Raw genomic sequence first — 21,877 nt, 5'->3', positions numbered from 1 at the left:
TGTCGTCATGAGTCAAACTGCTGCAAGGCTTTGTCCACGGAAAAGAGTCAAGAGACTATGAACGAGGCAGAATACTGCCACATGATACAAACTGCCAAGAAAACAAGTTTCCAGAGTTATCATGGCTTTGCCTTACGGTTAATGGTTGCTGGAGGGTGGTGGGCTATGCGGAAGTACAGAATGAAGTCAACACTGAGTACTGATCCTGCGCAATTCTGAGACAATTGGGATTCGAAGTTGAATGCCACGGAATTTACCGAGCTCGAAGCTGAACTGTCGGCAAAGTGTTATTCCGGACCCGGATCGGTCTTCGACCTCGATGTCGCCCAATCTGTACTATCGTACAGCGTTTTCCCGCCATCTATGCGTCAGGGATATCGTGTGGTCATGCTGAGGTACTCTTTTGCTTGTTCATCATCAGCAAGTAACGTCCAGATGCAGAGTCTATACATTGACAGCTTCGAGACACGCACGGGAAGATGAAAATTACGTGCCGAATGAATGGGCAAGTCGTCTTGGCCAATGGCATCGGATTTTTCAACTCGTAATGGATCAAGGATTGGGTCTAGCTACGTGAAGCCGCGAATCTGTCAAAGCATTCGACAGTTCTAATCAAGGGCGGACTCTTTGTTACCTCAGGTCCGCTTCCTCTTTTGAAATACCAAGTTCATGCTTTTCCTGACGCTCTAGAAAAGTATTTGGATGCTCGGGATGTATTACATACCAGGAACCCTTCCCTATATCCCGCAGAATCTATTTTCTTCATGATGGGCAATGAGTCGCTAGGTTATGTCCCACTAGCGTCGCCTGACGATGACCCATACTCCACACGGAAGATTCGTGAGACTCGTTCGAAATTACGAGAAGATCTACATTGGGGTCATCTTACTGCAAGCTATCGCGCTGGCATTTTCCTTGATCACCAGCTTTCACGAAACCAACGATTGCCAGCCTGCCTTCGTGGATCGCCCATTGTTATATTGTGAGCATCATATCAGCTGGTGTTATTAACCTTCTGAGTCGCCTTTTGAATAGCGCCTGCTCAAGAGGCTCTGGAAAACGAAGTGAAAGTATTTACTGTTGGGCGAGAAGAAAAGACGATATATCAAGGTTTCGACGCCGAAGCAGATAGAGCTTGGGGTGATCTCTACAACCGTAAGTGATCTACATCAATAGCGTCTTTCTCTATGATCTAATATATTCATCTCAGACACGCTTTTGAAAATCCCCAAAAGCCAGGCCGCTCTTCTTCCAAATAAGACTTATCCTATCTATGGTGAAGATGGATACTATCTAGCTGGTTTGGACGTTTTCCATCAGCTTCATTGCCTTGTGGGTAGGGCTTCTAAAACCTGCTTCCTTCTTCATTATGACTCAAATCTTTGGATAGCACGTCGTCCGTCATGCTCTTTATAGCGATCACTTCGACGATCCTCAAGCAAATCCTGAACATGTCTCCCACTGTATCGATGTGATTCGCCAGTCTTTGATGTGAGCGAGTCTTAACACTGAAGCCCGAAATTGACTGAAATTGTTCTACAGGTGTAGTGCAGACATTTCTGTGAATGTCTGGCAATGGAGCGAACAGCTTTCGGCTGTGGTAGGATACAGCTCCCAGGCACATTCGTGCCGCAATTTCGACAAGCTTCGAGACTGGGCGCGAGAGCGCAGAATTCACGAGTGGATCGACATTCGCCTTTTTGTAGAAGACGACTTACCGAACTCACCCATCATCAGTTAGATCTTATCATGCTCGGTTCTACCAATGATATAATTCTATACGAATGCGAAACAGCAACATTTCCTAAAGGGATCGGAACCAGGCCGACTCGGATGGCTGTGCTGGCAACGCGCACGGATCTCCAATTTTATGTAGGCAAATTCAAACCAATTCTTATACCGTTGAACGTTGAACACCAATGAACGACCCAAAAACTGCCCAAGATAACATAGCTTATGTGCTTGGCTGGTTATGGGATGTATATTGACAAAATGGTCCAGTTTATCTCGATTGTTGGCTCTCAAAACTGGATCCGTTTCGCCCTGTTTTAAGAGTGTAAGACATAGCCTTTGCGATGGTAAACAAAGACTAACCTTGAATGTTCGAATGTCGGAAATCGGACCTTCCTGTTCTTTGTCGTGCAGTCTCCCTTCGACCAGTCATGATGTTGCCCCTAAAGTGCTATCGACAGCAAAGCCGAGTCAAAGCTACAGATTGGGCCTCATCAAAACAAATTACTTTAACGATTTACCTTTGTTCTCTTCCGACGTCAGGTGGCGATTGCTTAGACCCTGTGGCCCAATCCTGAGAGCCTTTGTTCTCGATTTTGCTTATAACCCCCCCAGGCAGTGGCACGGATTTCTTTCTTACAACCCACTCGATATCTCGTTTCATCTTTGACTTAAACGTCTTTTTCTAACAAGTTGAGCGTTTTATACCCCCGTCTCGTTGTTCTAACTAACAAAATTTTGTAGTGGCCACTAACCAGACCGGCGTCTCTTTGAATTTGCTTTTCGATCGTTGCTTCAAGGAATCCATCGACGAACAACGGATGTGTCCAAAATGCAGTCTCTTCACTTCGGCGTCATCTCAAGAACCAAAAGATGTCGCCCACGAACTGTTCCATATCGAGGCAGATATTGAGCAGATTGGTCTTCTACTTAAAACAACGTTTGATCCGGAACCCACGGATCTGAGGGCCCTCCATGTCACTAGAATGCTCAACGCGGGTAGGGCCCATGTGTACAGCTTGAGACGTCACCAGCTTCTGTTACAGAAACGTTATCTAGAGCATTTACTACGAGTGTTGGATACTGATTGCAAACCACGCTGATTGTACAAGTCAGAAAAAGTACTATATATATATGTTTTTGTGTACCTTGCGATGTAGTAGTACTGTTGTGTATATGCAAGTTGATATCAATACTAGATAATTTCAGATAATCGAAGTACAGAACAGGTTTCCGAAGGCAGCGTATATCCGACGGGTAGTGATAACGCGCAGACATACTCATGCTTTCCTGCAGCGATGTCGCTCTTTATGAGCCCTCCAACCTTCTCTCAGACACTCTTTACCACAAAAGTAGGCGCGTCCTTCACAAGACCCTACAACAGACAGTCAAAACTTCCTCTAGAAAATAATGTGGGAAAAACGTGCCTCCACATTTGTGTATATATCCTGTTGATGCACAATTGAAGCACCTCCGCCACGGCCCAGCCCTCGCGTTCAGTGCCTCCTCCTCAACATCTACATCCGCAAAATCACCTCCAGGCGTATCGAGTTTCAGCTGCCACAAATCGTTGAAGGCCTTGAGGTATGGCGCCTGGTTCTGCTTACACATTGGCACAAGCTGCGTGTTGGTGTATCCGCCGAACATGTATGTCTTGCCACTGTCGGGATCAACGATGAGGTTCGCTTGGCACCTAAGGGAATTTGCTCATCAGTACAGGAACTTAGAAGAAGAACTGGGCTCAGGTACCTGTATGTCGGGAATCCCCTTGTGAGAACATGTTTCCATTTGGGCGCCTTCATGGTTGGTGTTGCGTCCGGATTACCAGTCACCGGAGAGGGATCGCACATGAAAGTGTCGGCAAAATATGTGAAATTGAAGCTCATGCCCCTACCTCCAGGCTCATCTGACAGAACGATTGTATCTTGGCCAGTCGAATACCCTCCAAAGAGTAAGAACTTGTTCAACACAGGATTCTTGACACCAAAACGTAAGAGAAATCAAAGAATGCACACAGACACTTACGAAGGCATGCGCAACCTCAGACCGTGCAGAGGGCAAATTGCCCGACATACGCTCCCTACGCCACTTCTCCGTGGGTATGTGCCAACTCCACATGTTCTCAAAGATGAAGCTGTCGTTGGCGTGTACCGGATCCCCTCGCGTGGCTGCTGGGCGATTTGCCTCACCGCCCAAAATAAACAACCTGTCTTGTTCCTTGTTGACCCAGCTCATCGCCGTCTTGCGTGGATCCGGAGCCAGAGGATCAGCTTTGGGGTGGAGGTGTCCACTTAGACGGCGCCACTTCTTCGTCTCGAGGTCGAGCTCCACTAAAGGATTGCATCCAACTTTGTTGTCGTTATGTGTCCCCCCAAACACGTATAGTTTACCGTTCGCGATTTCCATACACGCGTCGTTCACCATAGAGTGGGGATACAGCCAGTTGTCCATCCCCGCGTGTTTATCCGCAGTGGTGCGCTCGTACGTCGTGTTGATTGATCCCCACTGGCCTTTCTCTAAATCGAAGTAATCAACTTGCTTTTTACCCGTGAACAAGTATGCTTTGTCTTTGTACACCTTCATTGTCCAAGTTCGCATGACACACCGATATTCCGGCTCGATGATCGGATATCTGGCAAGTTCTTTCCAACCGTCGCGTGCAGTGAGATCCAAACACCAAATATCACGGTAATAAGGTCCTATAGCGATACCTTGAAAGCCTCCAGCAACATACAATTTTCCTGCGTTTATCCAAAGTCAGAACCACGTCATACCAAGTCGAGGAGAAGAAGAACCTTTCCAGATAAAGCTAGCAAAGTTGCTGCGAGGCGCAATGCCACTCCCCGCTTTAGTACGGAGTCGTTTCCACGATCCGCGGATTTGCAAACCCGGATCAGTTACTTCTAAAGTTGGCGTGCGAGAAGGATCCGGATGACGGAGCTGCAGCAAGTCTACCAGGGAGTCTATATTGTTGAGATTCTTGATCTCCCCGGAATGATGCGGCGCCGGCATACTTTGATAGATGGTTAAACACCTCCAGCGGGTGTACGACGCGCGGCCAGTATTTCCAAGCCGGAGATAGATGTCTGCCATTGCTGTTTTTGCGATGGTGTGCTGGAGAGTCATATCGGGCAAATCAAAGTGAAAATCTTTCCAGTCTGATGGAGCTTGAGTAGAAGGAAGAAAAAATATGCGTGTGAAACTGACCGAAAAGAGGTTTTGGGGATTCGAAGGTACAGTGAAGGTGAAGGATCTCAACCTCTTCATACCAAGCCAAAGCCTATCCAGCAGTCTGGTAAATAACAAAAGCAAAGTTCTTTGAGACTTACTTCCTCAAGTCGATTCTGATGAACCAGAGCTCCCGTTACTCCATTACAGCAAGCCATCAAGTATCGCCGAACGTGAGGGTTAAAGGATTCGTAAAGACTACATCGCACACTATTGTCCTGTCCTGCTACCCTGGGAAGAGTAAAATTGGCCCCAACAAGGTTACGTGCTGCCGGTGTGCAAACAGCAGCAGATTCCGGGTATTTTCCTTGCCGAAAAAGGGATTTCGCATCATCTCTGCATTGTGTCTGGGTTAGACTTGTTTTTGCAAGTCATCAAGTAAGAATACTGACAGCATTGGCTTAATGCTGACCCCAGCCATCACTGCGTCCGTCAAATCACGTCTGGACATGCTTGTTTCCGAAAATTTGACAGGAAACTCGACTGGAGTACTGAGGTCAGGCATTTTGAAATCTGGTGGTAGCTTGAAGCTAGGCATGGTGTGCCAAGAATCGACGACGACGTGAAGGGAAGAAAAAGAAAGTGAAAAACGGTAATGATAAGGTAAGATCTTGCTCTGAATAATTTGCAAATTAATCCTATTGAGCGAAAATCGGACCACGCTTATCGGGATTCGGCAGATCCCCATAATTTGTACCTCTTCTCTCCCATGGCTCTTTTGCTTTCTGGAAAACACTGATCTCCACGTTGCAAAATCCGAGTCAGGATCGCAGACAGGACCCTAGTAAGGTATGCTCATCTCGGATGGAATTTCTTGGTTTTGGTCACAAAAATGTGCCACAATGCGGGTCCTGCCTGGGGGAGCTTCTGGAGCTTGCATCGGCCGGCGAAAACGACGTTTCAAGGGTGTGAATGAGGTATGGCCTCTACGGCTGAAGGGGAATTGCGCTCATCGCAAAATGAGGGGAGAACGAAGGCGGTTTGAAGGAAGAGTCTGAGGCTTCAAATGGGGATTGCGGCTGATGAGCACCGCAAAATTTGTTCTTGCATTTTCTTCCCGTCTCCACGGCTGACACAGTTCGCAAGCTGTTCGACCAGTTTTCTACAGAGCGGTCACTGTGACTGACCAGAAGATGAGTCCATGTGCAAAATGTCGGTGTCTGATTAGTAACTCGCCTTCGGGCGTCATTCGACTGGTCTGACCGCTTTTCAGGACTTGACACTTTTGCTCGTCACATCGAATCAAACTTTTCCTTGGGAGTCAAGGAATGCATAAATGTGCCTAAGGGAGAGTATTTTGCCCATATTCCCGGGCCGGGTTCAGTCAACATTGGATCCACGTCGAAAAGACTTAGTAATTTTCCTGCTAAAGGATAGCACTGATAGATCTTCAGAACACAGTAATGGGCTTCGCTGGAGAGCTGGGTCGCCTTTGTAATTAGCCGCGAGTTGACTTCGTTCTGTACCGGGCTAAACGACCTAGTAACCAAGCATTGCAATGAGAGTTCCGTTTATGTGGCTAAATGTTTTACAAGACAAAGAAGTTATCTTCAGGATAGCGTACATTATTAGTAGCCACTCGACCTTACTGCTACTTTCCACTGGACATCATGTCTGGCGCTGAGAACGCATCCTTCCTTCAGGTCCCGGTGATATCGAAATCGCATTCTGAGGACCGAGTCTTCTTATGAAGGCCTTAGTTAGCAGTGTTATCAGGCGCGATCTTTCCTATTCAATGACGGGCATACTTCGTAAGGGCACGTCTCGTAGCAACGGCAAAGTAGAGGATGATCTGTAAGTCGATGGAAGGGAGATTGAGAGACAATAGACCAATCTATGGCAATAACTGGTGTTACTTTTGCTTTAGGCTCCGTAATAAGTTCAGGATACCTACTAGATCGATTTACGAGCCTCGGAGTAGGCTGTGTATCCGTCCCTGACACTGTACAACGTGAAGTCTAGTGAGATCTGGAGCTAGATTAGGGCAACAATAGATTTGGATTCGATGAGCTCCTTGTGCTGGGTCGTGATGTCCAAAAACACATACTACATATAATGATTGTTAATAACAAATTTACCGAATTATCGTCATAGATCCAAGGTACTGTATAATTTCGATCACATCGAATGTCACATGTCCTGAGCCCGCATTCGTATTCGTAAAGGAAGGGCATGTCACAGGTCACAGGAGCCTCATTCGGATAGGTTCCGGGGCTCCAGACGGCCAAAAAATCCTAAATTGGGCCATAAATCATGCTAAATAGCGTAGAATTCTCCGGAAGCGCTTTTTGCGCTGTTTTCAAAGGATCCTGATCCCTTTACGGTCGAAGATCTACCCATAAAATCAACCTTCGTTCGGGTTCGTATTCGTACTTTTTGCGAATGTCACAGTCCCAAATTCCGTATTCGTTCATTCGGCAAGGTCCAGGACCGTCACAGGTCACAAGCCATTCGCTCTGATCAAAATTATACAGTAATCCACAGGACCGGTCAGTGCTTGCCACTGCCGGCCAATAATTTCATGTTTTTGTTTTTAAAAAAGAGATTCTGTATTTGAGTAGTTAATTACTGAATATAATGCACAAAAACGAAATGTGTTCTAATCAAGACTGAATTGAAGGCTTAGCGCGTCAGCATCGATCTTAAACGTGACCGCGCAATGACCGCATCGAGGCACGATCGTAGTTGCCGACGGCCGGCACCGGCACATGTAGTATGCTAATGAGGCTCGGACGAAAAGATTTTTCAATGGCTTCAACCACGAAGTACATAGAAACCCCCGACGTCTACTCTGCACGATTAACGGTCTGGTAGGAAGGAAAACCATAAGCCCCCTCTCTGGTAAAAAAAAAATTCCGACTCGGATGAATTGAAAATCATTGGAAAATCATAGTTGTACTAGTCTAAGAAAGGCAAGAACCACCGGGTACTGAAACAGTACTGTTGGCCAGAAAAAATCTAGACAATGCATGACAAGCCTTCCTATGGATTTTACCATTGAGTAGTGAGTACCATCCGACTTGATTTCACCTGTCTTTGTTCAATCAGTGACAACCATCACTAGCTTCGATCACATCGCAAATCAGGGTTGAAATTTACGTTAATGGTAAAGTCAATGTTTAAGCTTCAGTCAAGACAAAGAATGCACTGAGGAGATATTTAACCCTGCGGCTGAATGCCTCAGTCCAAGACATCTCTCCCCCCCCCGTTTGATTGCCACCCTCGTTTGATACGACTTCCGATGGCTCTCTTCGGCGCACTAGAACCTCAGTATCTCCCACCAACGGAGGACTATAACTCGTTTTACGAGCTCGCTCCCTTTCCGTTTAGTGGCACCTACTCTGTCGAGTTCTTCCCAGAGCCGATACTTGGCTTGGACCAGAATGGCTTCTTGTCAATGGATAGTTTCCAAACCGACTTCTACCGTGACGTGCTTGACCCGACACCGGCCTACGACGCATTTACATCCCTCTTCCTCCCGACACAGCCCGCTGCGACTCCGACAGACGTCGCGCCTATCATAACCGCTCCGTCTGTGCTATCTGACATTCAGCCGACCGATCTCAACGAGGAAGATGCTGATTACGACCTTGATCCCGATTTCGCGGACGACTTCGCGACGGACCCTCTGCCCTTCACCCAATGCAGGAGCTTTACCTCAGCACCATCTTCTCCGCTGTCATCCCTTTCAAGTCTGGCCGACACGGACGACGCAGAGCTCGTCTACGATGAACCAGCGTGCAAGGAGCCTGAGTCTTTATCGGGAAGTCGCAAGCGTGCGCGGGTCTCCGAGTTGCCAGCGACGATTACCATATACCGCCGTACCGGTGCGACTAGACGATCACGCTGCAAAAATGGAGACTTCAAAAACTCTCTCGAACGCTATGCATTCCACGATGACCCACAGCATGTGCGTTGTATGGAGATAGGGTGTACCGCTCAGTTTGAGAGCGTTAACGCTGCTATAGACCATATGCCTGTGGCTCACCCTTGCGAAAGAGAGCCCAAGACTAAGAAGAAGTCCAAGCCTGCCAAGAATCCCAAGCGTTTCCGATGCGTATATTTCGAATGTGACAAGATCAAGAGTAGCGTTGGGGATATGCGGAGGCACTTGATATCGGAGGACCATCAGTGCAAGAGGTTTAAGTGTGGAGACTGTGGAGGGCTGTGCCAGCGGCCGGATCCTGTGAAGAGGCACCAGGACAAATTTCGCGGGAAGTGCAAAGGTCGGTATACCGAAGACCAACCAATCAAGCAAAGAGCTAGAAGGACGTAATTGACATGTCTTTGAGGTTTGCTGCCAGTCCTAAGGACTTGAATTCCCATTCCTTATGCTACCGTTCTTTAGGGTATACCGCGCTGTTTTATCAGTTATGGACTAAATATTTGAGTATTTACTACTTACCATGTATCTACCTGTAGACTGTAATCGCATCTGGCGCAAAAGTACTGGGTACCGGGCGTCGTACATGTTATCCACTGGCATATGTAAGCAATACCCGATGGTATCATGGATTTGAAGAATACGCGAAATGCTTCGACCAAAAGAGCGAATTGTTACTGAGTCCTAGTTGCCGGTGATTAGTCCGTCAGGATTTTTCCAGTGACATAGTACAATCAACGCAGCGGTCACCAAAAGTACGTACTGTCAATTTATTCGTTGAAGCTATCTTGTTTTTGCCACAAAACCCACTTTTATTCGATTAGGTTTTGACGAATGAAGGTATGATCCAATTTCATACTAGGCAAGTGCTAAACGAAAGCCAGAATGAGAGCTCAACGAGACTTGAGTCGGTCTGTAAGTACGAATCTTTAATTGTCGGCGTAATTGTCGGAATTCAAGTTGAAAAGACCACGTGGATATTGTCACCCGAAATGGTTATGAACTCCAAGGTTACACCTGCTTAAAGCTTTCCACCCGGATATACGCAGCCGAAACCACACCTAATCAGATGCTACACATCGCGCATACAGACACCTATTCATATACATTACACAGACCATTACATAGATAAATCACTGCGTAAGGTCTGTTTTCAATTGTCTAATCAGAAAAGAAAAAGACCAGACTTACAGCGACGTATCGGAAGGCAGGATTCTTCCAATCAGTGATATCTTCCAAACCTGTGAGATTGGGATCATATTCGACAGAACCTTCTGCAGCAGCACGGTCCCGTCGTTTGTTAGAAATGACAAATATCGCACGGAGAATAAGGATAATGATAATCTGCACGATAAGTATGTGTAAAATAGAACAAGAAGATCGGTCAACGCTGACTCACCTCAAGTGCCCGAGAAACCATACACCCAACAACACCGGTCAGATATCCGGGTGCTTCTGAGTCTTTAAATAGGAACGGACCGACAATGTTCCTAAAAAAATCATTTCGTTATTTCTAGAAGCTCAGTGGGTATGACTTTGACGTACCCAGCGGCGACGCCTAAAAATACAGCAGCGCTGGCAATTGAACGCTTAGTTTGACCGCCAACATTACCAGAGACTAGGGATAGACCAAGAACGAAGGTAGCGTTGGAGGCACCAGTCATCCCTATTAATGCATGTCAACAAGGATGTATACACGTTCACAATGAAAAGGGCATACAATATCCGATAAGTCGTGGGGCCTTGCCTTTGCACCAGGCAATCATCGCGAATCCAACAACTGTAGGAACATTAGTGACGGCCATGAGCCATGTTCTATTTCCTTTGGGCAGCTTGGAGTTAATAAATATCGCGATAAGTATGCTAAAAACCCCAGTGTAAACCGGTGTAAATGATAAGGGTGGGAGAAAGAAGGAGGGACATACATCGAGGATATGATAATCCCGTAAGGAATCTGCATAAGCGTTGTTTGGAGTGTGTTGAATCCAAATCTAGGTCAGAAATCCTCGTCAGAAATGTGAAAGCCAGTTGAAAAAAGACTACCCTTGGACAATTAGAGTGCCAAAATTAGATGTACCTCCCTAGAACTGTACGTCAGGACGGAGAAATAGCTTCGTTACCATTTACACACGTTGGGAACATTCGCCGTGAATCCAAACAAGAAGAAGAGGTAAATTTTGGGGTCGATGATCGCTTCCAACACTTGACCAGGCTTCCATCTGACGTGTAGTCACGGTGAACATCTTCGGCTGGAAGAGTAAACAATTAGAGACTTACTCCCGATTATCAGTCAAATTCTGGTCATCACGTTTCCGACTGACTATCATTAGACGCTCCGAGCGGGTAAACCAATGCGTGTGGTATGGCGAGTCGGGAACGAATATCCACAAAACTATGGCCCACAAAGAACAAATAGCGCCGATAATAATGAATTCGAATTTCCACGAAGGCAGAGACCCTAAATCAGGTGGTTGGCGAATGTATGCAGAAGTCAGGTGGTTTCCCACCTTTGATCTAGGAGTAATCCAACGTTACGGTCAGTCCTCGTGAAAAGCCATAATTCACATACCTGGCCGATGCCATACCCAAACAGACCGCCTAAAGCGATACCAAGACCGTTGGCCCTAGTGAAGAATTATACACTAATAAAAGTGCCAGACAAACAGACGGCTGCGTACAGATACCAGTAACCAATGCGAGTGGGTTGCTGCTTCCGTGTGTACCAAGTCGCAGTGATGAGGACAAATGAAGGGTCGGCAGTGGCTTCGAATGCACCGGACAATATCCGTAACACCGCAAGATCCGTGAAGTTCCGACTAGCCGCTTGGGCCATAAGAAGAACGCCCCACAGGAGTATCTGCGGGACAGATTCCCAAGGTAAACGGAACTGACATCGATTAGAAAAATACCCTTACGTTGGCTGCGAGGTACTTGTTGAGGGGAAATTTCTGCATCAGTAGATTAGTGGGTAGGGCCCAGGCGAGCCATCCAACTGCGCAGTGTGAAGAATAGAAAAGATGTATAAAAATAACTACGCACAATAGAAGATGCTGGAGAGCCAGCTCTGCGGAGTCAGTTAGAAGACCATCTAGCGGCATCAAGCGAAACGGATTCACGTATTCTGATTTCGCCAAATCTAGGTCGGAACGGACTGTTGGATATAGAAATCAGCAGCTTTCATAGGAAACTATCGGACGCTTACTGCCGAAGATAGCTGCGTACGAAAGCGTCGTCTTGTCGCTAAAGCAGTAGAGGTGAGGACATGCGAAGAGTGAGATGTTTGCTTTCCCACATGTAATAGAACTAGAAAGGGCTGATAAGCAAACCAGGGATGATAGGTAGCCAGAAAGTCACCATATAGCACGTAGCCAGAGCAGGAATAATAAGCAGGTCAATTTTGCGTTCCAAGCGTCTGATGACCTTGGGATCGAGCTCCATGGTGTTCATCTTTGCAACGTCAGCTATAAATGCTGCCGAAGGATTTTTCTTGAGGAAACAACCAAAAAATCCGGGCGACACATCTTCGTCGACCTGGACCTCTTCTACCCAGGAGAAATCGTACTTTGCCCCTTCGATCTCCTGGATATGTGCTTTGTCATCGTCGGGTGCAGCGCTATGAGCTGCTGTGATGGTCATGGTGTTAAAAATATGGCAGCCGTGAGACGTCAGAGAACCTAGAAAGAGACTATTTATATGCCGTTTCCTGGATTTTGTTTGCCCTTTTTGCATCCGAACTATGCTCAGGCGGCCCGGTTAGAAATGTGGGGCATGGATGGCCGGCTGACCAAAAAAATGTGGGGTAGGGGCCCGGGGATGCGTGATCGCTTGAATGTGGCTGTACTTGTTTGAATGCGATCACCTCCTGGCATATATTTGGATTTGACAACCGCTCCGTATCAGAGGACATTTCAGACGGTAATACGATCCGGATACGGACCGCTACTGTCCGTATCTCCTTGCGCAGAACCTTCGTCAGTATTTGAAGCAGCAGCCTTCCTTATCTGCCGTTTCCCTAGTCGCCATGCCCGCAGTAACCTTCAAAGTGAAGTCCATCACAGAACTTCTTGCAATTCGTGCACGAGACCAACCGGATGATCCTGCTATCTATACGGGGTCGCCTGAGGATGGTTCTGCAATAGTATTGCGCTCGCTCACGTACCTTTGGTTTCTTTCTCTTGTAAACTCGCGCTAACGCTCCTGTAGTTTTTCTCAAATCCAGTCTGCCGTTGACCGGCTTGCATGGCACTACTCCTCCCTTGGCCTCGCTCCAAAAACGGCCCTAGGCGAGGTACCACCTGTGCAGACCATTGCTGTCTTGACAAGCACAGCAATCGACGAATCACTTCTCGAGATCGCCCTTGCAAAGCTTGGCCTCACCGCCCTCCTTCTCTCGGTGAACAACTCCGTTCCAGCAGTGGCACATCTCACCAAGCTCACTGATGCTACCCACCTTATTTACGGCACGAAATTCGTCCAAGAAGCACATGACGCGCAGAAGGTCCTTCACAACCAAGGGTACACAGTGGAGCTCGTCGAAGACAAACGTTTTCCTTTGTGGGGATCCGAGGGTGTTGAGAACAACGAGATCAAGCCCTTCCCGGCCGTTCTGACACCAGAACAGGAGAGCAAACGACCTGCCGTCATTCTGCACTCTTCTGGCTCGGTAAGTCCTTTCCTGATGTTTTCCGGCACGCCTTGACCTTTTCTACATAGACTGGATTCCCTAAACCAGTCCGCATTACCCACTACGGTCTCATTGCAAACATCGCGTTGAACCAAAACATGCCGGGATTCAGTACTCTGCCTGTGTTCCATGGATACGGTCACTTTGCCGTGTCAGTTTCTTTGCTTTATGGTCCATTGACGAAACTGACTTACTCGATCCTTAGATTCCGATGCATCTATCCTGGCCAACCACTGACGCTCTTCCCGCCTCATCTGCCTCTAACATCCAGTAACATCTGTGCCGTACTCGCTGCGTCTCCTCCAGTCCGACAATGTCATGCCGTACCATATGTTATTAAGGTCTTATTTTCCTTCGCATTTACAATAAAGCTTGAGCTCATGACGATCATTGTAGCTACTTGCGGAAACACCTGAAGGTGTCAACGCTCTAGCCAGTTTTGATGTCGTCGGATATGCAGGTGCTCCTCTCCCCGTGAGCTCCTCACTTGCGACTCCCATTTCCTTGTTTAATCCCTTTTGCAATCAGGATGACCTCGGTGACAGACTCATACAAGCAGGAGTGAACTTGCTTAGCATCTACGGAACCACAGAGGTAAGAATCGTTCCACTCATCGATAAACCCAAATCACCTATTGCAGACCGGAGCTCTGATGAATTCCAACCGCGACTTCGCGACAGACAAACTCTGGAACTGGACCCGCCCTCTCACCGGTTCAGCCAACTACCTCGTTTGGGAACCACAAGGTGGCGACACCTTTGAAGTTGTCGTCAAGGACGGGTATCCTTCCAAGGTTTGCTGATTCCTTCCCCGACTTCGGGATCTGCTATCTCAGCCAATCTTAGATCGAGACCAACCGCCCCGACGGATCCTACGCGACCAAGGACCTCTTTCTCCGACATCCCGAGCGCAAGGACTTGTACAAATACATCGGACGGCTTGATGACACGCTCGTCCATATCCTCGGGGAGAAGACTAACCCCGGTAAGGATCTATCTAGTCAATCTATCATTGCTGACGAGCGACACAGTTCCCATGGAACTCTGTATCCGTGGAAACAGCCCATATGTTGCAGAAGGTAGAGCCAGGGTCCTTCACAGAGTTTCGTCTACTGACGTCTTCCCAGCCATTATCTTCGGAGCCGGAAAACCTCAAACAGGATGCCTTATCCTCCCCTCTGACCTTGCACATGAAGAAGGCCTCTCCCGAGAAGAGCTCATGTCCAAAGTCTGGCCCGTCATCGAGCAAGCCAACGCAGAAGCACCGACACATTCACGGTTGCTACCCGAGATGGTAGAGTTCTTGCCGTATGTGTCCCTGTGCCGTTTGCGAGACGGAAACTGATAGAAAGAACGAAGTTATGGTACAGGTATCCCAGTAGCCACCAAGATGAGCATACTCCGACCAGCATGTTACGCAAAGTTCAAGGAACTCATTGGTACGCTGCTCCATCCGGCTTTGCTTGAATTACTCCTAAATCGAATTGCAGAGAGCATCTATGCCCGATTCGACCGAACTGATGTCGAGGTAGAGAAGAAGACTCTACCACGGGAAGAGTTGGAGGCGTACATCTTTGACACGATTGCTAAAGCTCTTGGTCCTAGTCGCTCGGCAAAGCTCGATAGGAAAATAGATCTCTTCGCGTTCGGTGTCGACTCGTTACAGGCGACAAGGATACGGAATAGTTTGCAGAAGGAGCTTGAGTTGGGGACTCATAACCTTGGTCAGACGGGTAAGATAGAACATTCTACTTTCAGAAGGATGAAAAACTCACGGTTGCCTCGATAGTGGTATATGAGCATCCTTCAGTGGAAAAGTGCGTCTATTCTCCATCCTTGATTACGGTCTTAACACTGATGCTTCGCCAGACTTGCAGACTATATCCTGCAATTGCAAAGCGGAAGTGGCGTTCAAGTAGACAATGGACACGAAGCCACGATGCTGGCAATGCTCGATAAATGGAGCGCCAAGATCGGAAAACACGCAGTCAGAGCTACTGCGCTATCGAAACCTACCGACGCACGCGTAATCGTAAGCCCGGATTCCTGACATCTCAAAACAAAAGAGACTTACTCTGCTCGTGCATAGCTCCTTACCGGCGCAACGGGGTCCCTCGGTGCTCATATCCTTTCTCAGTTAACAGCATCCCCCTTAGTTCGAAAGGTCATCTGCTTGTCCCGTGCCAAGTCTCATGCAGAATCTATGGAACGTATCAGGGAGTCCATTACTGCCCGAAAGGTCTCCATCGACGAAAGCAAGGTTACGTCGTATGCAGCAAACGCTAACGAGCCTCTCCTCGGGTTGACGGAAGAAGAGTACGGCGCCGTGAGAGATGAGGTGACGGATGTTATCCATGTATGTCACAACCTCACCTCCCTTCCGTGTCGTTGTATTCACTGTGACAAAAATAGAACGCTTGGCCAGTCAACTTTGTGCTCAACATCGAGTCTTTTGACTCTCACATCGGCGGGGCGGTGAACCTGATCAATCTGTGTCTTGAATCACCCTTCTCGGAGCCTGCGTCGTTCGCATTCAGCTCGTCCATCAGCTGTAGGCAGGGATCAAGAGACGAGATATGTCCAGAAGACTTTCCCCCCGCCCCATCGACGGCTGCGGAAACAGGTTACGCGCAGAGCAAATGGGTCGTGGAGAAACTGTGTGAGCACGCAGCGGAGAAGAGTGGGGTGCCGGTGTCCGTTCTGCGGATAGGCCAGATGGTCGGGGATTCTGTGCAGTGGGTGGTCCTGCCCTTGAGAAACGAGTGTATGCTGACTTTTCTTTGAAGCGGTGTTTGGAACGAGACGGAGGCGTGGCCGTTGATGTTCAGAAGTGCGAACACTGTGGGCGCAATTCCCGAGGTTGACGAGAATCCTTCGTGGCTTCCTGTAGATTTCGCAGGGAAGAGTATAACGGAAGTCGTATTGAATGCGACGAAGCCCGCTATGGCTGTGTATCATATTGTGAATCCCAACATGTCGGCACATTGGAAGGATATTCTTGATGGATTGGAAGCTTCTGGTGTGAACTTCGAGCGAGTAGATAAGAACGAGTGGGTGGAGAGGTTGGCCAAATCGGATGAAGATGGAAAGAAAAATCCGACTATCAAGTTGCTGGTAAGTACCTTTCTTCGTAGGTGGTTATAGGTCACTCACCCGACGTTCGACAGCCATTCTTCCGTATGAGATATGGACCGTCCCATAGAAAGCCGATGGTATTCTTGACAGAAGAAACGACCAAGATCGCACCGAGTTTGAAGCAGGCGCCGACCGTAGATGGGGAGCTTGTGGCAAAATGGGTGGCACATTGGCGAACGACTGGATTTATTCACTGATTCTAGTGAAAAGAGAAGTAGGTTTTGTAAGAATAGAGAAGAGTTCGGTAGAAAAAATATGTACCTCGTTTCTTTTGCCTTTTGCCAGTCCTGCCGTAGTAAGTTTCGAAGAGAACATTAACCATCAGCTATACCTACATAATCCTCAAAATACGGAATCAGCGGGGCTAAGTCCTCCAAAGGTATAGAGTCTATCAAACGGCGAGTGAGATCAAAGAAATGAGCGAGGAACTCTGCACATACCCTAAGAGCACTGGATTTATCACACCGTTATGCTATCAATGCTTAGGTGTAGCTACTATTTCCCGTTTCTCCAACGACCCGTTTGGACTGAGACGATTTTGATCGTAACAAAAGGTTGATTTCGTAGAGGAATAGAAGTAAGAGATAATGAGGAACAGGTCAACTTCGACGACGTCAAATGTTACTATTGGCGTAAATTCTGTACGAAGAGGTCCAGCCTATCCAGAAGGTGAGTATGACCAAAAGATATTAGAAGCACCACATGCCTTTCTGTTTCTGTTTCTTGAAACGTGAAAGAGCTTGAAGCTTGAACCGTACGAGGGCCTTGCCCTTGGGCAGCTACTTGCATCGTTATCATATTGCCATAGACAATACTGGTCTTCTTCAAGCTTCGTCACATTAGATGACGATAAAAGAGTATAAGAACATATGTGTCGTCTGTAGGAGCCCGCATCGGAGAAATTAACAATTTTAGACTAGTTAGTCATAAAATCCGCTTCACGTCTGGTGCATAGAGCTGGCGGGTACGAAACAGTGCCGCAACGGTTCATACCAGTGGCACGCCAGTCATCGATGAGTATGAGCCGCTGTGAGTGGGAATGCAAAGACAGTAGAGTGAACTGAGTTCGATGTACATGCATAGCAGTGGATTCTGGATTTCCTAAGCCTAACCGGGAATGTGTTATATGCACCTGACAGACACCAATGAGAATTGTTTCTCGGAACGACGGAGATACCCTTACCAGAGATCACTAAGCCGTTCTCGTGCGAGAGAAGTGTCGAAGATGCCAGGCGATGTTGATCAAGGAGTGCACGACGAGGTTCGCTAGAACATCCTCGGGGTCGTAGCTCTTGGACTCTTCTATAAGTTGATGGTGGTGCTCGCAGTTGATGAGCCATTGGTACTTAGGTGACGCCAAATCCATGCTGGTATGGACACGGAGGATAATCGGAACCAGTGTCCTTGTTTTCGTTGGGGAGGTTTCAGTCATGACGTGTCTCTCTGTACAACAAAGAACAGGGAGGTCAGTTTTCCGGCATCCAAATACTCAAGGACAGTCTTTGTTTACCATCATGAGGGGAGAGGTTGGTGCCTTACGTCCTTGAAACAAGGAGGCCATGCCGAGAAATGACGCGTCCGCAGGCAGTTCTTTGGGAGAAATATTATTGCACCCATTGCGCGATCTAACCGGTGGTACACTCTTTCATTGGCGACGTATCCTTCGTCTGTGACTCCTCGATGAACTTGAGTGTTATGCTGACAGGAGTAAGCTCGGGCTTAATGCAATAACGAAAGATGAGGTATGTACATGATGCAAGATGAACGAGAACTGGGGAGCATAGAGACAGTGATATTTATCTTATATGCACCTGACAGACGCCAATGAGAAGTATTTCTCAGGACAACAGAGATACGCTCACTAGTGATCACTAAGCCGCGTCCTCAAACCACATAGAACCCTCAGGACATTCAAGCTCTTTTCTGAGTACCTTCACGACCTCAGCATGATCTTTATCCTCAAACTTCTCGACCTCTTGGGTGTGATCCGAGTAGAGCGCCAGGACCACGTCGTATCCGAGGGAGATGGAACGCGCGAACTTGATTTTCGTGTGACAGGTGTCGAAGATGCCGGGTTGTGTTGATCAAGGAATACACGATGAGGCTCGCTCGAACATCTTCCGGGTCGTCGCTCTTGGGTTCCGGTATGAGTTGATGTTAGCGCACATAGTTAATGGTTGGTAACGCCGAATCCATACTGGTATCGATACGGAGAGTATTCGGGATCTGTGACTCTGTATTCGCTGGGGAAGTTTCTCATGGGCTGCGTCCCAGTTCCAAGACCAGTCCATCTCTACATTCTAGTCAGTAGAAGAATAAAAGAGTGGAATGATTTCATACAAATTATCGCCGAAAAATTTCTTCAGCTTCAAAGTACGCGTCATCTTGGACGAACATAATGGCTTGTAGTCTCGTAAACCAAAATCAACGATCCGTAAGCTATTCAATGGATATAGAGTCTGGAATTTGATCAGGGCGGAGGTGGTTGGAGAGGAAAATATGTGATTGTCGCACTGGGCATCCGCCGCCAAGCAGCGCCAAGCGTGGGGCTATGACGGTCCGTTGATTGTCCGTGGCTGTGCGGTACATCTCTTTCTTATTTACTACCACCAGGTACTTACGCACTATGATCTTTTCCTGTCGTCGCCATATGACCTTCCATGATCTGTGCGAATCGTTTCATCATCCCTTATCCCCTTCTTTATATGGAAGACGAGCTCGAGGAAGGAGTTTGATCTGAAGCGAAGGATTCAAGCGTTCGGTACTCCGGTTACCAGTGCACTGGCGACATCAATGATATTCATCTCATTGAACTACTCGGAGGAAAGGGCCTCGCACATTTCAGTGTCACCGACCGATGTCTTTCTTACCAATCTCACGTCTATCCCTCCTTTCATTCAGGAGGGAAAGATACCAGCTCCTTCTCCCCGTCGCTTCTATGCACCAATGGGAGCGCGACTTCGATACGCTCGATTCGTGCAGTGGCGTAGGTTCGTTTTGTCTCGCTGGGTCAATGAATGCTCTCAAGATGGACTCCGCCGTCGATGAATCTCGCCAAGCCAGGAACGATTGGGACACACAAGAAATTTATCTATCGGCTCGTCTCACCGTCCGTCACTCAGTGGGATATACGTCAGTAAGAATGACACGCTTGATGTTTGGACTTGGCAACGGGCGGTTGCATGTAGCCTAGCAAGATTGTAATGCACTAGGTTCGACTCCTGGAGGTGAAATATTAATGCTTCTTCCACTATTTTGGTTGTGCTCGAGTGGACCTGCGAAGCTTGGTAACTTGAACTCTCAAACGGGTTCTTGACTTCCAACTTCCGGGTTTAACACTACTCCATCGACCTACCTTTACTGATGCTGTAATTGTTGGAGTTTCAAGTGTCGCGCATCACAGTGCAGTTGACGTCGGGATCATCGGTTGTCAGGGTCAGTCAGGCAAGAACTCGTTTATTACATCCTGTTGCTTCTATTAGTGTACACGGTGAGTAGATAAATAGGTAGTCGAATGAAGACAACCCTCGCCTGTTTGCGAGGGTTCCCTGCTATATCCGGGTGAGCGGCTGGAGAATTACCGCTTATCTCAACAGTAATAAATATCGCGATAAGTATGCTAAAAGCCCCAGTGTAAATGATAAGGGTGGGAGAAAGAAGGAGGGTCATACATCGAAGATATGATAATGCCGTAATGAATCTGCATAAATGTTGTTTGGAGTGTGTTGAATCAGGTTGAATCCAAATCTAGGTGAGAAATCCTCGTGAAAGCCAATTGAAAAAAAGACTACCCTTGGACAATCAGAGTGCCAAAATTAGATGTACCTCTCTAGAACTGTACGTCAGGACGGAGAAGTAGCTTCGTTACCATGTACACATGTCGGGAACATTCGCCGTGAATCCACACAAAAAGAAGAGGTAAATTGTGGGGTCGATGATCGCCTCCAACACTTGACCAGGCTTCCATCTAAAGTGTAATCACGGTGAACGATCTGGGAGTAATCCAACGTTACGGTCAGTCCTCGTGAAAAGCCATAATTCACATACCTGGCCGATGCCATACCCAAACAGACCGCCCGAAGCGATACCAAGACCGTTGGTCCTAGTGAAGAATCAGACACTAAGAAAAGTGTTAGACAAACAAACGGCCGCGTACAGATACCAGTAACCGATGCGAGTGGGCTGCTGCTTCCGTGTGTACCAAGTCGCAGTGATGAGGACAAATGAAGGGTCTGCAGTTGCTTCGAATGCACCGGACAATATCCGTAGCACCGCAAGATCCGGCGTGAAAATCTGACTAGTTGCTTGGGTCATAAGAAGAACGCCCCACAGGAATACCTGCGGGCCAGATTCCCAAGGTAAACGGAATTGACATCGATTAGAAAAGTACGCTTACGTTGGCCGCAAGGTACTTGTTGAGGGGAAATTTCTGCATCAGTAGATTAGTGGGTAGGGCCCAGGCGAGCCGTCCAACTACACAGAGTGTGAAGAATAAAAAAGACGTATAAAAATAACTACGCACAGTAGAAGATGCTGGAGAGCCAGCTCTGCGGAGTCAGTTAAAAGATCATCTGGCGGCATCAAGCGAAACGAATTCACGTATTCGATATACAAATCAGAAGCTTTCATAGGAAATGTCGGATGTTTACTGCCGAAGATAGCTGGCCCACAGATTGCTTTTTCACGCCAAACGGAAGCACAATAGGGACATACCCATAACCTCCTGCCAAGGTAGCGGGAATAAATTCTGCGCGTATGAGAGCGATGACGGACTGGCTGTTATCGAAATAGTCAGTCTGATAATATTTCACGCTATTCAGTGATTTATATAAACTGTACTGGTACAGGATTCCTGTAGGTCGACGTTTCGACCTCCGAGTTGGGTTTTGCGTAGCTAAGATCCGAGCAATGAGGGCGAAAAGGTGTAGAGTTGAGTAAGGAGCGATCGAGCGATAAGAGAGCTGGATGATAAGCCGCTATGAGAGCTCAGAGCTAAGTACCCGGTTCACTCCTGTACTTGCTGAAGTCTTTCGACTTCGGCCAGAGATGAGAGTAAGAAGGTAAGATTCTCTTAGCTAATAACATGCATGTAACTACTGTCCACTACGTAATATATCTTACACTATGGCCCGAACAGCTACCCCGTTGAAGGAGACATAGGGGCGGTTGGCGACCCGCGTTGAGGGGTCGAGGGAAAGTAAGCTCCCGCGCGTGCTT

The 21,877-nt window shown here is 47.6% G+C and overlaps 6 protein-coding genes across 6 annotated transcripts; 3 read left to right on the top strand and 3 right to left on the bottom strand.

Annotated features, from left to right (window-relative positions):
• Positions 1-633: 633 nt before the first annotated feature.
• EV420DRAFT_98078 (uncharacterized protein) lies at positions 634-1,918 on the top strand. The gene is made up of 6 exons (XM_060484243.1): positions 634-639; positions 696-982; positions 1,036-1,155; positions 1,211-1,332; positions 1,391-1,491; positions 1,543-1,918. The coding sequence occupies exons 2-6, from the start codon at positions 814-816 to the stop codon at positions 1,739-1,741; spliced, it is 711 nt and encodes a 236-aa protein (XP_060340017.1). The 5' UTR covers positions 634-639; positions 696-813; the 3' UTR covers positions 1,742-1,918.
• A 788-nt stretch (positions 1,919-2,706) lies between these two features.
• Positions 2,707-5,609, bottom strand: EV420DRAFT_98087 (uncharacterized protein). The gene is made up of 8 exons (XM_060484244.1): positions 5,352-5,609; positions 5,061-5,295; positions 4,939-5,011; positions 4,527-4,889; positions 3,757-4,472; positions 3,481-3,707; positions 3,159-3,424; positions 2,707-3,106 (listed from the first exon to the last, which is right to left on the bottom strand). The coding sequence occupies exons 1-8, from the start codon at positions 5,495-5,497 to the stop codon at positions 3,012-3,014; spliced, it is 2,121 nt and encodes a 706-aa protein (XP_060340016.1). The 5' UTR covers positions 5,498-5,609; the 3' UTR covers positions 2,707-3,011.
• Positions 5,610-7,814: 2,205 nt separating this feature from the next.
• On the top strand, positions 7,815-9,608 carry EV420DRAFT_1499087 (uncharacterized protein). Its single transcript, XM_060470986.1, has 2 exons — positions 7,815-9,301; positions 9,365-9,608. The coding sequence occupies exon 1, from the start codon at positions 8,135-8,137 to the stop codon at positions 9,233-9,235; it is 1,101 nt and encodes a 366-aa protein (XP_060340015.1). The 5' UTR covers positions 7,815-8,134; the 3' UTR covers positions 9,236-9,301; positions 9,365-9,608.
• Positions 9,609-9,962: 354 nt separating this feature from the next.
• Positions 9,963-12,478, bottom strand: EV420DRAFT_1757795 (MFS general substrate transporter; the record flags this gene model as incomplete). Its single annotated transcript, XM_060480522.1, has 18 exons — positions 9,963-9,989; positions 10,034-10,186; positions 10,242-10,332; positions 10,388-10,508; positions 10,563-10,705; positions 10,768-10,833; positions 10,886-10,923; positions 10,974-11,061; positions 11,120-11,300; positions 11,350-11,356; positions 11,412-11,466; positions 11,521-11,699; positions 11,758-11,834; positions 11,882-11,906; positions 11,959-11,993; positions 12,045-12,082; positions 12,135-12,145; positions 12,197-12,478. 18 exons carry the CDS (start codon positions 12,476-12,478, stop codon positions 9,963-9,965), a joined length of 1,617 nt encoding a protein of 538 aa, XP_060340014.1.
• A 385-nt stretch (positions 12,479-12,863) lies between these two features.
• Positions 12,864-16,979, top strand: EV420DRAFT_1324189 (L-aminoadipate-semialdehyde dehydrogenase; the record flags this gene model as incomplete). Its single annotated transcript, XM_060468723.1, has 18 exons — positions 12,864-12,997; positions 13,046-13,505; positions 13,556-13,677; positions 13,732-13,867; positions 13,923-14,000; positions 14,055-14,120; positions 14,167-14,319; positions 14,372-14,510; positions 14,557-14,604; positions 14,653-14,833; positions 14,885-14,964; positions 15,016-15,258; positions 15,315-15,342; positions 15,395-15,557; positions 15,615-15,881; positions 15,938-16,260; positions 16,312-16,639; positions 16,693-16,979. 18 exons carry the CDS (start codon positions 12,864-12,866, stop codon positions 16,855-16,857), a joined length of 3,114 nt encoding a protein of 1,037 aa, XP_060340013.1. The 3' UTR covers positions 16,858-16,979.
• Positions 16,980-20,638: 3,659 nt separating this feature from the next.
• EV420DRAFT_1257751 (major facilitator superfamily domain-containing protein) lies at positions 20,639-21,216 on the bottom strand (the record flags this gene model as incomplete). Its single annotated transcript, XM_060466856.1, has 4 exons — positions 20,639-20,762; positions 20,817-20,998; positions 21,057-21,133; positions 21,183-21,216. Coding segments are annotated over 4 exons (417 nt in total), but the record flags the coding sequence as incomplete, so codon positions are not given.
• Positions 21,217-21,877: the final 661 nt, after the last annotated feature.

The sequence above is a fragment of the Desarmillaria tabescens genome (genome assembly GCF_030435595.1).
Source record: "Desarmillaria tabescens strain CCBAS 213 chromosome Unknown EV420scaffold_1, whole genome shotgun sequence".
Classification (NCBI taxonomy): Eukaryota; Fungi; Basidiomycota; class Agaricomycetes; order Agaricales; family Physalacriaceae; genus Desarmillaria; species Desarmillaria tabescens.
This window is presented reverse-complemented; position numbering and strand designations above follow the sequence as displayed.

Coding starts and splice junctions, on each gene's coding strand:
- EV420DRAFT_98078 (XM_060484243.1), top strand. CDS start 814: ATGACCCATACTCCACACGGAAGATTCGTGAGACTCGTTCGAAATTAC. Junction 983..1,035: donor GGATCGCCCATTGTTATATT/GTGAGCATCATA, acceptor CCTTTTGAATAG/CGCCTGCTCAAGAGGCTCTG. Junction 1,333..1,390: donor TCCATCAGCTTCATTGCCTT/GTGGGTAGGGCT, acceptor ATCTTTGGATAG/CACGTCGTCCGTCATGCTCT.
- EV420DRAFT_98087 (XM_060484244.1), bottom strand. CDS start 5,497: ATGCCTAGCTTCAAGCTACCACCAGATTTCAAAATGCCTGACCTCAGT. Junction 5,296..5,351: donor GTCAGCATTAAGCCAATGCT/GTCAGTATTCTT, acceptor GACACAATGCAG/AGATGATGCGAAATCCCTTT. Junction 3,708..3,756: donor CTGAGGTTGCGCATGCCTTC/GTAAGTGTCTGT, acceptor TTTGGTGTCAAG/AATCCTGTGTTGAACAAGTT.
- EV420DRAFT_1499087 (XM_060470986.1), top strand. CDS start 8,135: ATGCCTCAGTCCAAGACATCTCTCCCCCCCCCGTTTGATTGCCACCCT.